The sequence below is a fragment of the Colias croceus genome, chromosome 16, assembly GCF_905220415.1.
Source record: "Colias croceus chromosome 16, ilColCroc2.1".
Taxonomy (NCBI): Eukaryota; Metazoa; Arthropoda; class Insecta; order Lepidoptera; family Pieridae; genus Colias; species Colias croceus.
Window position 1 is genome coordinate 7,782,645 of NC_059552.1, and position 16,522 is coordinate 7,799,166.

The following is a 16,522-nucleotide window of genomic DNA, read 5'->3' on the forward strand; positions in this document are numbered from 1 at the left end:
TGTAAGGCAACATGGGAAAAGACTGTTAGTTCCATTACATTGCCATAGATGGCAACGATATCAAGGTGGCGTGAATGCATAAAAGCTTTATTTATCATTAAAATCAAATACGTTACGAATAAAATCCATTACCATATATTTTCTATTATTTAGTCAATAATTTAATCAAAACATAGTTATAATATAATTTACAATCAATCATTATTGTTTAATTATTATTGTGTACGTATTAAACTAAGGTACCTACTAAAATATTCTGTGAACAGTATCAGCTTAAAAAAAAATATTATCATATTTAAAAAAGGAAGATGAACACGCGGGTATTAAAAAATACTGCTATGCATGCAACCATTTTTTTGAATAAAATATTTCAGACACTATTCTTGTCACCGCGCGTGTAATGAAACACATTTTTATGTTTATTTTCGTTTACCCGCGAAGTAGGCTCTAGAATAATATCACATAAATGGCATAATGTACGAGAAAGTTTTTGTTTTTGGCACTAAAATATTTCAAGAGAGGAAACGCGATGCTATTTCTTCTTTACCGCTGGAGTTATCTTCGAAAATATTCTTGTAAGTTTTTGCTTATGCCCTAAGCACGACGTATTATAGGTACTTATACATACTACCACAGACTAATACTACTAATTATTAGCCACTGTCGACAACATGAAAATAGTTTTTTAAGATTCTAGATTAAAATTATAAATAATTAGAAATTTCTTTCAAAAATACTTATATTTTAAATATAAGTACCTTCAGCTTCTTGCTTCAGCTACCCTTGTACAATGTAATACATGTCAAATATTTTTATGAAATCAATCATTTTACCTACCTACATTATATTCCTTATATTAATTATTCATCTTTTCTTAAAAGTTAAAAGTTCTCAACACATAACAAAAAAAATTCGTCTCAAAATGACCACATACTAAATAAATTCATTAATCCAGATATTTGAGCGATGCAGCACTTCGCATAGCAAGCCGAGTGTGCAAAATATGGGAGCGGATAATAATGTCGAATAGAAATTTAAGAAGACGTCTAAATCATTTTGAATTAGCTACAAAGTTTGGCTCGGAGCGACGTGCTAAGTTTTACAAGCGAAATAGAAAAATGTTGAAGAAGATGCAGAATTTTCTGCCGGTTAATAAATGTAGCGGTAAGTGTAATATTTCCTCTTTATGCAGTGATGTTGTACTAGATTTTCAACCAGGCCTTTGTTTACGTTGAAATGGATTTAAATTAGTGTAAATAGATAGGTACGCCATCTACCGCTATTATTTCGAATCTAAAGCAACTTAGAAATCTTAATATATATAAATCTCGTGTCACAATGTTTGTCCTCAATGGACTCCTAAACCACTTAACCGATTATAATAAAATTCGCACACCATGTGCAGTTCGATCCAACTTGAGAGATAGGATAGATTTTATCCTGGAAATCCCACGGGAAAGGGAACTATGCGGATTTTTATTTCAAAAAGCGGGCGAAGCCGCGGGCGGAAAGCTAGTACTATTATGTAGGAAAATTAAATCTAAAAGAATGTCTTTATTTATTAACTAGTTTTTCGCCCGCGTCTTCGCCCGCGTTTTCAAAGGAAAACCCGCATAGTTCCGTTCCCGTGGGATTTCCGGGATAAAACTTATCCTATGTGTTAATCCAAGTTACCCTCTATATGTGTGTTAAATTTCATTATAATCGGTTCAGTAGGTAGTTTATGCGTGAAAACCATACATACATACAAACCTTTCCTCTTTATAATGTTAAGTATCTAGATTTAAAGCGCGAGCGGTCCGCCCCGGCTTCGCCCGTGGTACATATTTACGTTTTCTCTACATAAGAACCATCCTCGTACTTCAAGGAATATAATAAAAAAAGAATTATCGAAATCGGTCCACCCGTTCGAAAGAATTTTTCAATTCGGACCAAGTAGTTCCCGAGATTAGCGCGTTCAAACAAACAAACAAACTCTTCAGCTTATTAATATTAGTATAGATATTGTAAAATAATAGTGAGGTAGTTATAGCGAATAATATTCAGGTATGTTTCTTTTACAGCTATCTCAACTGAAACAACAGTTTTAAAATCAAAACGAATGGGAGATGACTTGATTGTATGTACTAAGAGATACAGACTATATTAATAACAAAGTAATTATGAAATTAATAAATAATATTCTGGAATAATCTGGAAACATTCATTTTTACGAAAAACCCTCAAATAATGACAGTGAGTATTTTTTATACCTTTACTTTCAAGTCAACCTGCACAATATGTTTTGTTTTAAGACATGTTTTCATACAGAACCACTGAATCGATTTTGATAAAATTTGACATAGTGATAGCTGATCGGATATATACAGTACGTGTACATTTAATGCGTAATGGGAAAAATAATGTAATTTAGTTTTAAGTGCAATATCACGAAATGCACACGAACGAAGCCATGGCGAAAAATTAGTTTACAATATAAATATGGAAATATAGATTACAACAATAAGCGTTATCTTAATTGGGTTATAAGTATCAAAAACTCGTTTACATTAACCGTTTTTAATAAAATTATGCAGACCGGTCAAAGTGCGTAATTAAATATTTTAAAGCGTACCCGAATATAACCATTATTAAATTCCAATCAAGTTAAAAGCCATCTGTTTCTAAGGCTCTGATGAGGACATTTTTTAAGCTTATTTGCCAGTAAAAGCTTTGCTAGTTTTGAAAATGTCGCTTCATTTCGATGAACTAGGTACCTACAAAAAAAAACGACAAATGACTATCTACTACCACAGACTAATAATAATATACTACGTGCTACTACTTATCTACTAATCAAGTTAGAAAATTTGGAATTGCTATATGAATAGAATTTATTTACTTATCAATTTCTTGAATTCAAATTCATACTATCAGAAGTTATTAATTATTATGCATTTAATTTAACCATTTTTAATTTTGCCAGAAAATCTTTAAATTATCTATGGATAGTTTCGCTTTCTGTGGAGTGTTATTTTAGTAAAAAGGTAGTTTTCATTAATTTATTGTGATTGGGTATTAAGAGTACCTACTTTCAATTTATAACCTTTAACAGCTGCTCCAAAATTATTTTACAATCAAGAAATTAAATAAATTCGGATTACGTACCTACGTTAAATGCAAATAAGCAAATTTTGAGAAGTTTAGAATTAAATAAATTTTACTTTAACATACAATAAAGATAATAATATGTACCTACAGTGCATACAAAACAATTTTATATTGTACCCTTGTACCTTTTTCTTTATGTTAAGTAAATTCATATAATAAAACAAAGAGAAAAAGCAAACCAAGTAACGAACATAGGATTTTGTTTTATCCTTTTCCCTACAATTTTGTGTAATTTCCTCACGATGTTTTCTTCACCATTTAGAGTTGTGGTGATTTCGAAAATGTGCAAATAAATTGAAAAATCAAGTAAATTTTTGCTCGGTAACAAGTTTCGATCGAACTTTATATTATATATGTTACAGGAAATGTATGTAATCCGTCATTGTATACAATTCCTAGGAAATGTATACAATTCCTAAAATCGTACGGAAATGTGTGAAATAAATTATTTTATACACATTTCCTAGGAAATCTATACATTTCCTGAATAGCTATCGGAAATGTAAAACATTTAAGATATTGATATGTCGCAGGCAAGGGTTGGACTAAAGCAAAGGGGGCGCAGGACTTAAAAAATTTTTGATGGAGTTGGTGTCATTATAACACCTATTTATTATTGTTTTATCGTAAAGATTACGCTTATAAAAGCATGTTTTATAGGAAAAACTTTTCTCTAAAATCAAAAATAGCCGAGATATTCGCCCTCAAAGTTAGGTTAGGTTTAGGTTAGGTTAGCCGTTAGGTTAGGTTAGGTTAGGTTTGTTAAAAAAAAAACTACACAGAAATAGGAGCCCCGCGAAGCGGGGCTCCGTCGACGAAGATCGAACGATCGAAGATAATAATATGAACATAATATTTTTACAATTTTACGGTATGACTGTTACCCGATTGTATCAATAAGAGCTATAATAAAAAAATATAACAACGTATTTTATTACAGAAAGCATTTACTTTACACATTTCCTAATACGATATAGGAATTGTATACAATTCCTAGGAAGATTATACTTTTCCTAGGATATGAATGCATTAAATAGTTTTTTAAACAATATTTTATACATTTCCTAAATGGTATCGGAATTGTATACAATTCCTTGATTTCATACATTTCCGGTAACATATATATGTAGTACCTACTAATATCATATACCTACCTTAGACGTGAAAGTTTGTGAGAATAATATTATATAGGTGTAAGTTTGTTCCTCTATCACGCGAAAATCACTGAACGAATTTTGATGATACCTTACAGTGATCTAGTTTATATATTAGAATAACAGATAACCTATAGAAACCATTGCTTATGCTTGCGGATTCGTCCGCGTGTAAACCGACACAGCTGTGACAATAGGTATACATAGGTCCTATACCATAATATCCGAAAAAGTGCGCAAAATTCTTATCACCCAGCTTGATAATCGAGAAAGAAGCGGTCAAAGGTCAAGTATCGATCTCAAGTAGCTAGGATGTCCCAAAATTGTTACATCCGTTACGAGAGCACTCCTACCAGACTTGGCTACTTCCTGCTTCCTGTCCATGATTTGTAGGTTATATTACAAGGCCTTCATTTCTTTGGCTGAAAGGCGCTTATGATAAAGTAGGTATGGTTATCTTATAGAGATGGTTGAAATCTTTGTTCAGGTGTTGAAAGGAATAAGGCAGGGCAGGAAGTGCCTATACTGAATTCTTCCGAAGTGTCCTTTTCCTGTGTGAAAAACATCTATAATATACAAATAATTACGAATACTTTTCTTGATGTAGCTAAGGATATTGTTCGTGACAAAGCCTTTATCAAGTGACTACTATAAATAATAATAAACGTATTAAGTTATGAAAAAAGTTATTTTAGAAATCATATTGATACTGATACCAATATAACTGACCTATTGCCTATATGCTAATCTATACTAATAATATTATAAAGCTGAAGGGTTTGTTTGTTTGTTTGAACGCGGGAACTACTGGTCCGATTTGAAATATTCTTTCGGTGTTAGATAGCCAATTTATCGAGGATGGTTATAGGCTATATATCATCACGCTACGGCTAACAGGAGTGGAGCTACGGGGGTGAAATCGCGCGGAGCAGCTAGTCTACTATACAAATATAAAAGCAATCTAAACGCGATATATAAATAGCGCAAATACAAATTGTACACGAATATCTACCAAATTTAGAATTACATATTTCAACCTACATTTACATAAACACAAAAGACATTCGTTGATTCCACGTCACGTTTCCATTGAACCAAAAACCTATTCGTCGCGGTAAATAAACGATGTGATCATCCATCTTGATTTATTCGTCTTGTATTGTGGAAAACTGAAAAATTGTGAGACAAATGTATAAAGGATGGAAGAGAAGGTCTTCTTGTTTATTAAATAATTTTATTCTTAATTAATTAATTCAAGTTAAAATAGTAGCAGAGGACCAAATAGGCTAACATTTATTTATTACTAGCTGTGCCCCACGGTTCACCCGCATTGCTCCGCTCCTGTTGGTCTTAGCGTGATGATATAATATAGCCTATAGCCTTCCCCGATAAATGGGCTATCTAACATCGAAAGAATTTTTCAAATCGGACCCGTAGTTCCTGAGATTAGCGCGATCTAACAAACAAACTCTTCAGGTTTATAATATTAATATGCCTAGTATAGATTTTTTTACACTAATAAATCTAATAATTTTCTATATAAACAAACCCACAACACTGTAAGAACAGAAAGATCTTAGCAACAAAAATTTAGAATATTTCGGACACGGACGAGGAACATTTTTCAATGGAATAAAATATTTTCGTCTGCCTGAATACAAAAGGAAACGAAATCCTGTGACCAATTTCGTACAAACGTGAGAGCAGTTTTCTTTATTTTTTACAAGATCTGTGAATTCCTTCAACTTCATATGTGTCAAGGGGATTGTACTTGTGCATTATTAAAAATATTATGCAAAATTTATGTTTAAAACTTAGGAAAATGGAAAACATTTTATATCGTGAGATTTTCTGAATTTAAAATAGGTATGCACATAGAAACATATTCTTTGATAAAAACCATTTTAAGATCTAAAGGTAGCGTTGGAGATTAATAAAATATATTATTATGTACTTTTTCTTTCGTTTTATCAGAATTATGAGTTGGTACATACTTAAGTATGTAAAATATTTTTGACAGTAGTACAATCTTTATGTTCAGAAATGATTCAAGAAAGATTCAAGGATGTTTTTCAATAGGTACATAAAATCTTTTAATATTTGTACAGTTTTACGTTATAAACATTATATTTAATTCAGTGCACAATGGAACAATAGGTTTATAATTACACGCTAAATTGTGCCTTTTAAATTGATTATAATGTACTAGATTTCCGCCCGCGGCTTCGCCCGCGCTTGCAAAGGAAAACCCGCATAGTTCCCGTTCCCGTGGGATTTCCGGGATATAAACTATCCTATGTGTTAATCCAAGTTACCCTCTACATGTGTGCTAAATTTCATTGTACTCGGTTCAGTAGTTTTTACGTGAAAGAGTAACAAAAATCCATACATCCATTACATCCATACATCCATACAAACTTTCGCATTTATAATATTAGTAAGATTAATTATTTAGTTACGTTCACGCGTCTTTTCACTACTAGGGTTGAGATGTAGAGTGTTTGGACTATTACTAAAATACCGTTACACGCGTATCAGTTATAAGACCTTAGTCATCATCACTGTAATTAAAATATATCAAGAAACATTAATGATATAAACGATTTTTTATATAAAAAATGACTAATTATATTTTTATTACACTAACTTATCAAATGACGAAAACGGGGGAAGAATTCTTTGCCCAATTAAAAAGTACTTAATTAAAGTACGTCGGTCTCTGTGATAAAAATATCTAATTTCCCCGCCTTGATAACGCTACAGATTATATAGAGCGCAATTTCTTTTGTTTCAATAGCGTTCCAAATTCGAATATCGATTGACATTTGTTGGGTTTTATTTTTTTTTTCGTAAAAAAAGGTGTAGCAATGAGGTTGTTGTTTACGTGTTTATTAGTGGCGGTGTTAGTGTATGTGGAGTGTAACCATACGTTTATGGGGTCGAATGTGTTCCGACCTCTTTTGTTTCACCGTACGATACATTACGGCTCGCATATGTTCAGCAAACGTGTAGAGAATTTCAGTTTCTCCACGCCATCGTATCACCAGAGCATTCAGGTATTATATTTATATGTAGTTAAATTTTATATTTAAACTATTTTTTTATTTGAAATATTATGACCGATTCTAGATGTTACTGCAATCAGATAATAGATAAGATTAAAAGAATGACTACGAGAAAGAACTATAGATGCTGTATTTGAGATAAAGTAACCTACATTCTGTTTAACGTTTGCCTTGTTTTTTTGAAACGTATTAATTTGTATTTTGTTTGTATTCCCAACATGATTTAACATAATATAATATACAGTATTACTAATAGCCTTAATGAAATGATACCTAATATGCAATGTAAAAATATTAAATATAAAATATATAGGCAACTTTTTTTAATTACTATGTATCAAGAAGCCTATGCTTCAAGCTATGTAGGTATATGTAAAAATTTAAGTAAATATAAACAATAGCTAAAAGTCTCTGATCAACTGTCCAAAACTTGACATTGGCAGAATCCGTCCTCACTGGGATCGGGAATTTCTATAGACAGAGAATAAGAAGAAAATATTTTAAGTATAAATTAGTCATGTATGCCCAGCGGTTTTACCCCCAGTGCTCCACTTCTGTTGGTCTTTGCGTAATGATATATAGCTAGCTTCCCTCGATAAATGGGCTATTTACCATCGAAATAATTTTTCAATTCGGACCAGTGATTCCTGAGATTAGCGCGTTCAAACAAACTCTTCAGCTTTATAATATTATATTAGTATAGATATAGTACCTACAGACAGTATGTATGAGGTATAAACGATATATATTATAATCTTTAAAATGTTTTTTTTTCAGGGTATTCTCGCCTACGATTTAACAAACAGTTCAGCATCAGCGAACGTGACGCAGGGTGGTATTGGCTACACATATGTGACGTTACGAATGAAAAGTGACAGAGGGCGGGAGATTAAATACGATGTTTTTATATATGGATGATTAATAAATATGTATTTTAAATTGGAAGTTTTATTGATTTTCACAATGATTATAATGAAAATGTAGTGACGTTGCTTTAGGTGAAATATAATGTCCCAGACTTTTTATTCGATTTTATTCGACAAATACATTTTTGTTTTGATATTATTAAATAATTTATCAGTTTATAATACTAATTTCAATATAGGTATTTTTTTAAAATCTTGAATTAACAAACCATAAAAGATAGGGATAACACCAAACATCAAGTTTATAAAACTATGTATTAAGAGGAAAAAATCATCAGTTTAAAACCAAATTGTACATAAGATACCAATATCTTATGTGCAGTTTGATAAATTTTGTTTTCAATTAAAAAAACTGTACCGTCGCATTAATATGTAAATTATTTGGAACTTGTATTTTATCGTTACGAAAACGTCACCCTTTAAATTAATTCTTCACTTTAATGGAACAAGTAAAATTGAAACAACTTTGCTGTATACAAAATATAAAAAAGGAAGACAAAAAAATGTGTGCGTATACTAGTGTACACACATAAGAAGTGTAACTTCTTTATGTCCTTATTTTTCAAAAAATAATTTAAAATCAAAGAAAAAAGTCGAATCAAGCGGGGTAGGTATAAAAAAAGATGGCGCGTAACGAAAAAATGTTACACAAAATTTTTTTCCGACCGAGTTTCACTTCAAAAAATTAAAATGTTCAATAGGCTGTCAATGACTCCATGATCAGGTTGTGAAAGCGCGTTTTATAACATCATCCTAATAATATTATGTACCTATTATAAATACGAAAGTTTGTATGTTTGTTTGTCACTCCTTCACGCAAAAACTGTTTAACCGATTTCATGAAACACTGCACATAGAGGGTAACTTAGATTAACAAATAGGATAGTTTTTATACCGAAAATCCTACGGGAACGGGAACTGTGCGCGTTTTCCTTTGACTACGCGGGCGAACCTGCGGGCGAAAAGCTAGTAGATAATAATTTATTCTGCATTGAGGTTCGAACCCAGGACAATTCAACTATAACGAATTAACCACTGTATCATTGACTGTACCTAGAAAACATTTGCATACGAATTTCTGATATTTTTGCACCGGAATTCTAAAAATAAACGAGTCACAAAAACTAACTTCAGATAGCATGTGACAGACGGACAGACGTTGTGCATCGCGGTCACACTGTATTGTAATTTTATTTTATTTAGTTTTATACTGGAATTCTCCTAGAATTTACATGATTAATTTTTTTCGTGTAATATCACTATAACCATGATTTTATGAAATTAGAATGGATGATATAGAATTTCCAGGCTCATCTTGATTCATACCTACCTATCTGAAAAATAAGCATTGAAAAGTATACCTAATTACTAAAATAAATAAAACATGTAACACGATATTATATGTTATTAAAACTAGAAACTTATATTTTTTTCATTATCAAATATACTGAAATACATAATCATCCAATATCCAATTACGGATTACCATCTTCATCAGCTAAAATTAACATAACACCCATATTAGCAGAAGCCATAGCCTCTAAAACGCAAAATCACTCAACCCGGATTATTAAGAATCCGCTATAATATCCGCGATAACTATGAAGTGTTCAATTTTATGAAACCTTAAAATATTGGCGTCTCGAATGCCTCGGAATGGCTACAATTCGATATATTAGATTTCCCCTCTCACCTCTATACCTTGCACGTGAGATACATCTTTTAGCGTGAAATACATTGATTCTGTAAATCTAATAAATACTATTTTGGGATGGATATTTTCTGAGTTTAAGCCACTCTCGGATTTAGTCCACATTGAACCTATTATTAATTTTTATTCGTCAAAATATATGGGAATAATGTTTCAGTTAATCTATACTAATATTATAAAGCTGAAGAGTTTGTTTGTTTGAACGCGCTAATCTCGGGAACTACTGGTCCGATTTGAAAAATTCTTTCGGTGTTAGATAGCCCATTTATCGATGAAGGTTATAGTCTATATATATATCATCACGCTACGACCAACAGGAGTGGAGCCACGGGGGTGAAACCGCGCGGAGCAGCCAGTTATTGATATTTTTAAGAATATCTTCAAGTGAAATATGATCTCATTTTAGAGAGCTTTAAATCTTATAATTTTTTTCCGAGATCCAAAAACGAAGGAGGTTCATAATTTGTGCTGCAATAGCTGTGTTTTTTCTTTACATTAATAATTGTTCACATGAATTTAAAAAATCGTGATAGCAGCTTTACATCATACTCCTTATTATATTGTTAAAAATAACGTTAATTATGTCTACGAGATGCAATGAAAATAATTAATCAATGCTTGTCTACGATTTCCTGCAAGATATCACTTCTTAGCTACCTACATGAACCGATTTCGTTTGTATGTTCAGATTTGCCCTTGTACCTATGTAATTTTTTCTCGTTTGTCCAAGTTTATTTCATTATTTTTAAATTTGAATAAAAAAACATGATTTCAAAAATATTTAGAGCTTTTTACCTTATATTACGTTACGGTGTGATTGTGGTCAGCCTGTCATTTTGCGGACGAACGCAGTGTCGCCTCAGGAGCTTCCGGAATATAATCTATTTTTAGAATAGTTTGGAGTTGTGTGGTATGTCCATTGTTTTGTTGTTCAGTACGGTGTGATAGGAGGCTAATTATAATTTTTTGTGACTGTAAAAATGGTTAGTTGGTTTTTTATTTGTTCTATACCGATGACGTAAGTGGCTAAAATGATATGAGGGAAATACTAATTACCATCTAATTACATAATTCATTTGTTTTCTTAACTATGAACTATTAATATAATGATCCAGGTTACCTAAAAAAATATTGTGATAAATTATTTATATTTTATACGTCTTATTACCATACAAATGCGGAAGTAAATTTATTTCCGGGATGGCTTATAATACTTTTAAGAGGTACCTAACCACTTAAGTATGCAAATTTAATACATAAACATAGTACTTAAGTTAAGATAATATCCTTTTATTATAAGAAAAATCAAACAAAAGCAGCTTAAATCCATCAAAGTACAGGAATAGAGCACTCAAATTATGTTTGTACATAGTTTAAACCATACTGAGCGGTATCGCAACTAACATAAATTAGCTCCCAAACTTTAAATTGACTTCGCTATTGTAGCCACGCGGCTTATCGTATGATAAATACATGTGATAGAATCTGTGTGAACTAACTAGTTTCAGAGAAGTTTTTGTACGAGAATAGTTGTTTAGGAGGTACGGAATGATAAACTAATAAGCATTGATAGAAGTATTATGTGATTTGTTTGTCTCTAATTTATATAACCATGTAGGTATAAATATAAAACGTTAGATGTTGAACTCAATGTTGAAGTAAGATTTATCCTAAGGAAAAGCCATTTTCAGGAGTCTGTGCTCTGTCGAAATAATTGTTAATAATACAATTATAAGTAGATAGAAATACATTTTAATATCGCTTCAATATAACAAAGAATAGTCACAATATAATTGAATAACTTTCAGGAATATATAGATCACAAGGGACAGTAATATATAATATTATGATGATAAGGTTTATATGTCAAGCAACTATGTTTTTAAACTTCAGTATGCAATATACATACAGTATTCCCTTATACATACAGTACCTAGTGCTGAATACTTTGTTAGGTTTGATTGTTTGTTGATAGGACAGATAATAGAACAAAGTTGTATTGGAAACTTTCCTATCTGTGTATTAATAACTAATTACTAGCCAGTTCAAACTATCCCGGCTACGCCCGGTTGATACGTCCAAGAGCTACGAGCTACGGGATAAAAAATAAATTCTGTGTTGCCCTGTTCAAAGCTTTGAATTTGTAAAACAGTGTTGAATTAAATAGAAAAAAAAAACACAAATAAAATATCAGTCATTACGTATAGTGCTTGCAATAATTCTTAATTTTTTTTTCAATTATGTACTTGTTGTAGTACTTGGTTATGATTCTATTAATCTAAAATGTGTACTGTTATTTTATCAAAATTTATATTTAAACTAGCGGTCCGCCCCGGCTTCGCCCGTGGTACCTAATATGAAAAATAGATGTTGGCCGATTCTCAGACTTACCCGATATGCACAGAAAATTTCATGAGAATCGGTCCAGCCGTTTCGGAGGAGTATGGCAACGAAAACTGTGACACGAGAATTTTATATATTAGATATATGAAACTAGACGACAACTTCAAGGATAGTAGGATGAAGAGCTCAGCGTTGAATAGTTTCAGGAACATTCTATGAGCGCATCGAATGATATGTCTGGCTTATCATAATATACATTATGCACGAATAGTTTGTGACGTTACTCTAAGTATTTTATCACGATATTTATGAGATAATAAAGGTACATACGTTAAATATATCTATCTACTACTGTATAGGGGTATGAAAAATAGATGTTAGCCGATTCTCAGACCTACCCGATATGCACACAAAATTTCATGAGAATCGGTCCAGCCGTTTTGGAGGATAATATTATGGTAATTACCATTGTGACAGGGAAATTTTATATATAGTATAAGATTAATATCTACCTAGTTAATTACACTCTGTGTAAGTCTGTATGGTCAAGTCTGTATGGTCAATTAAAAAAAATCTCTGGGTACATAAAACTATGTTTAAACCAGACCAATTTCAAGTGGAATTAACAAAAACAATTATTGTGTAACAAGAAGAGCATTAGATGGCTATCAGGCGTAACGTGCCAAATTTCTTGCGAGCTTTTAACTTAATTTTCTAGTAATGGCGGGAAGATTTGCTTTTTGGCGCGTAAGATTCTGTTTCTAGCAATTTATTGCTCGCAGCGGTCACTGAATAGTTTTATGCTTTTTGGTTTTGTTCTGAGAGATGTATGTCTCACCATTATGGAATTAAAACAGTATGCCTAAGTTTTGCTCTCTCGAAATTAATGCACAATTATCTTATATAAAGGATTCCAATTACAATATTTGAAGTGAAACTTCTTTATCGGGGTTGGAAAAAAATTTAGTGTAGGTAATATTTTTTCGTTACGCGTGACATTTTTCCGTTACGCGCCATCTTTGATTCTACGTACTTCTGTAAAGTTGCATATAGTAAATTATTTTTTGAAAAATAAGGTCATAACGAAGTTTCACTTCTTACGTGTGTGCACTAGTACACGTACCTACACATTTTTTTTTCGAAATTGTCTAGGTAAAACGGTTGAATAAATCTGATGAATGAAAATACAAATTTATTACTTACTGACAGACTGACTTAACTTTATCAGAGGAACAAGCATGCATAGGATTCTAAAAAGTTAAATACATTTAATTGCCTTCATTACATACCTTAAATAGAACCTAATCTAACACTCCAATCTAACATACATAGGTATCAAATCAAATACATTGGTACATAACATAACACGTATAACGTAACAACACAAAACATCACGTTCTTACATTTCAATTTCGAAATGAAAACAGAAGCAATCCGTGAATACCCATGGAATACGCTAAGCATTTAAACATTTCCAACAAAACCCATTATTTGAGTCACACAATATCCGATGTAAGTTAACAATTTCTTGTATTAATTTTCACAGTTTACTTTGCGATTCGGGATTTACTTTGAAAATTGCCAAGTTGGACAATGTATTTGCCTCTGAAGAATTCCCCTAATCTTTCCATTGTGTTACTTGCCAACTGCGATTGGATTAACTTTGGACGCTTTAGAACGTCTGTTAATTTCAGATAACTCAAAGTTTGCCAGTTGATTGTTTCTTGATGGAAAATCCGCGGAGAATTTATTACAGTTATCATGTTTACTACTTATCTTATAGATTTAGGCAGTGGATTCACTCTTAATACAAGAATTAGTAAAACATAAATAAATAAATAGTTTATTTGCAAGTAATCATGTTATACAAAGGTGTTAAAACACTGCATTACAGCATTTTTAGCCGTTAACATAATATTATGTGAAGACGTGGGTTAATCCAGATTATAAATGATGTTTGCTACACAATTTATTTTATAAACTACCTACCATATTATCTAGGTACCACACGTTATTGTGCGCGTGGTTCTAGTATAAAAAAAAATTGCTAAAATGAATCTAGATCCAATGCTGTGGGATAGATTAACAAACATTTATCTACACTGAAAAATTTTTACTGTAAGTAAAACCTTAATTTTACCTTGTTTTGTAACTTGTTGGATATGAATGATTTTTATTTAAGGATCTCTTGAACTTTCTGTTTGAAAGGTCAGCTTATTCTCACAGAGATATCGTTACCTAATGTAACGTATAATCATTTTCCTTGGGCTAGTCTGATATAATTATTTTCAGGAGCTTCTTTTAAGTTAATTAAAGTTACGGAAAATGTAGATAATTATCACTTTGTAACTCCGTTAAACATTTTAAATATGATTAAGTACTTATAATGAAAAATTGCACATAATACTATTAAGTTGCTGCAATTACTAAATCTGTTCATTGATAAACTTAGAAAATTATTTAGCAGTAAAATTGCCTATTTAATTTTAAAATCAACACACGTGACGTTCTCAAACATACCTAAATGAATAGAAATAATATTCGCCATAGCAACATAAAAATAACAGTAAAAACAAAATGGAGTTGCAAGATACGGAAGATTCTGTAGGTAATTTTTAACGTAATTAAAACTGTTATTGCACCACAGACCTTTCGCTTCTCTTAGTACGTACTTATTACATTAGGTAGGTACGCCATGGTGCCTTTACTAATTTGTGAGATGATTTTCTCTTTATTGTAATTGAATATATTTTGTAATTACAGGCTTGCCTAGTGTGGGTACTGTAGGGAATCCTTTTTAATAAACATAGAATATGTGTTAAGCGAGCAACGTCAATCCTGTCAATAGTATCTGTGTAAAAACATTTGGTTTAGAAATAATTATATTTTTCATTTTCAATTATAACGCTGAAGAGTTTGTTTGAACGCGATAATCTCAGGAGCTACTGGTCCGATTTGAAAAATTATTTCGGTGTTAGATAGCCCATATATCGAAGAAGGCTTTATAGCCTTCTAATAGTCTGTTATCACGCTAAGACCAACAGGAGCGGAGCAATGCGGTTAAAACTGCGGAGCACAGGTAGTAAAATATATTTTGCAATAAACGCATTATATTATGTTGAGAAAAATCTAAATGTCATTAAATAGCTCGAGGTACAATATTATGATCTTTAATTATTAACGGACAAATAACATTATTTACTAAAGTTATTTGTGTCAAAAGTATTCGAACAAAACTAATAAATCATAGCGCAAATAAAAAAATATCTCTTATATTTTACACAAATATCGAGTTACACCGTTCTCAGTTCTCATGAGTCCGGGCTTATAAATATTAAATAATATCGCTCCTCTGAGATATCTGTGTTTACACAGATGTCAAATAATAAATTCTAGTCCGTTATATTTAATGAATTTTATGTTTGCATGTAAACACGTGTAAAGAGATCGTTAAGTTGTTCAATTATGTCAATTGGACATTATTATAATGTAAGTAGTACCAATAGGTATTAGTTTATGGATATAAAGTCAACTTTAAAGTGTAGATTGTAAACTAAACAAATATAGATACGTCATCATCAGCACCAGCCCATATACGTTCCCACTGCTGGGACACGGGCCTCCGATGAGGATACAGGCCATAATCCACCACGCTGGCCAAGTGCGGGTTGCGGCGGATTGCGGAGGCTTAATATTAAGTTTTCTTTACCTATACCTTTTTAGTTAAAATCAAGCGGAAAATCAGCATAAGGCGTCTTAAACTGTTGTATAACAATTACTTATATAATTTAGTTGTAGTATTTATAAAACACTAGACTACACTACACTTCACTAACTTATTGTTCATTAAAAAGTGCTTTTTAGGGAGCCTAGTCAAAATGTTCGAATTATAGATAATCCTAATGTATAATAATTTCATTTTAATATTACCTAATACTCAGAAATTTCAATTGCTATTCATAAGCTTTGGTTAAATGATTTGCGAAGCTCTTGATCACGAATTATCTCGCATATTTGGCGGCAAACTAGTTAATTCAGTTGTTTAATTAGAAGTCTAGGCTTCTGATCAAACGGCGGTGTTGTTTTCGCGTTTGAACCCATTGAGCCCCGAGCGGCCCGCTGACAACGACACACCTTGCGTTTTTTAGAGGACGCAATTTTATTTTTTTGATA

General features: G+C 31.7%; 1 protein-coding gene across 4 annotated transcripts; it reads left to right on the forward strand.

Annotated features, from left to right (window-relative positions):
* Positions 1-403: 403 nt before the first annotated feature.
* Positions 404-8,308, forward strand: LOC123698360. 4 transcript variants are annotated; one of them, XM_045644964.1, is made up of 4 exons: positions 407-575; positions 956-1,164; positions 2,064-2,235; positions 8,147-8,308. In XM_045644964.1, exons 1-3 carry the CDS (start codon positions 475-477, stop codon positions 2,147-2,149), a joined length of 396 nt encoding a protein of 131 aa, XP_045500920.1. In that variant the 5' UTR covers positions 407-474; the 3' UTR covers positions 2,150-2,235; positions 8,147-8,308. The 4 variants fall into 4 exon arrangements, with proteins under 4 accessions (XP_045500919.1, XP_045500918.1, XP_045500920.1 ...); XM_045644963.1 differs by lacking the exon at positions 2,064-2,235 and having other exon boundaries at positions 404-575; positions 965-1,164; XM_045644962.1 differs by lacking the exon at positions 2,064-2,235 and having other exon boundaries at positions 405-575.
* Positions 8,309-16,522: the final 8,214 nt, after the last annotated feature.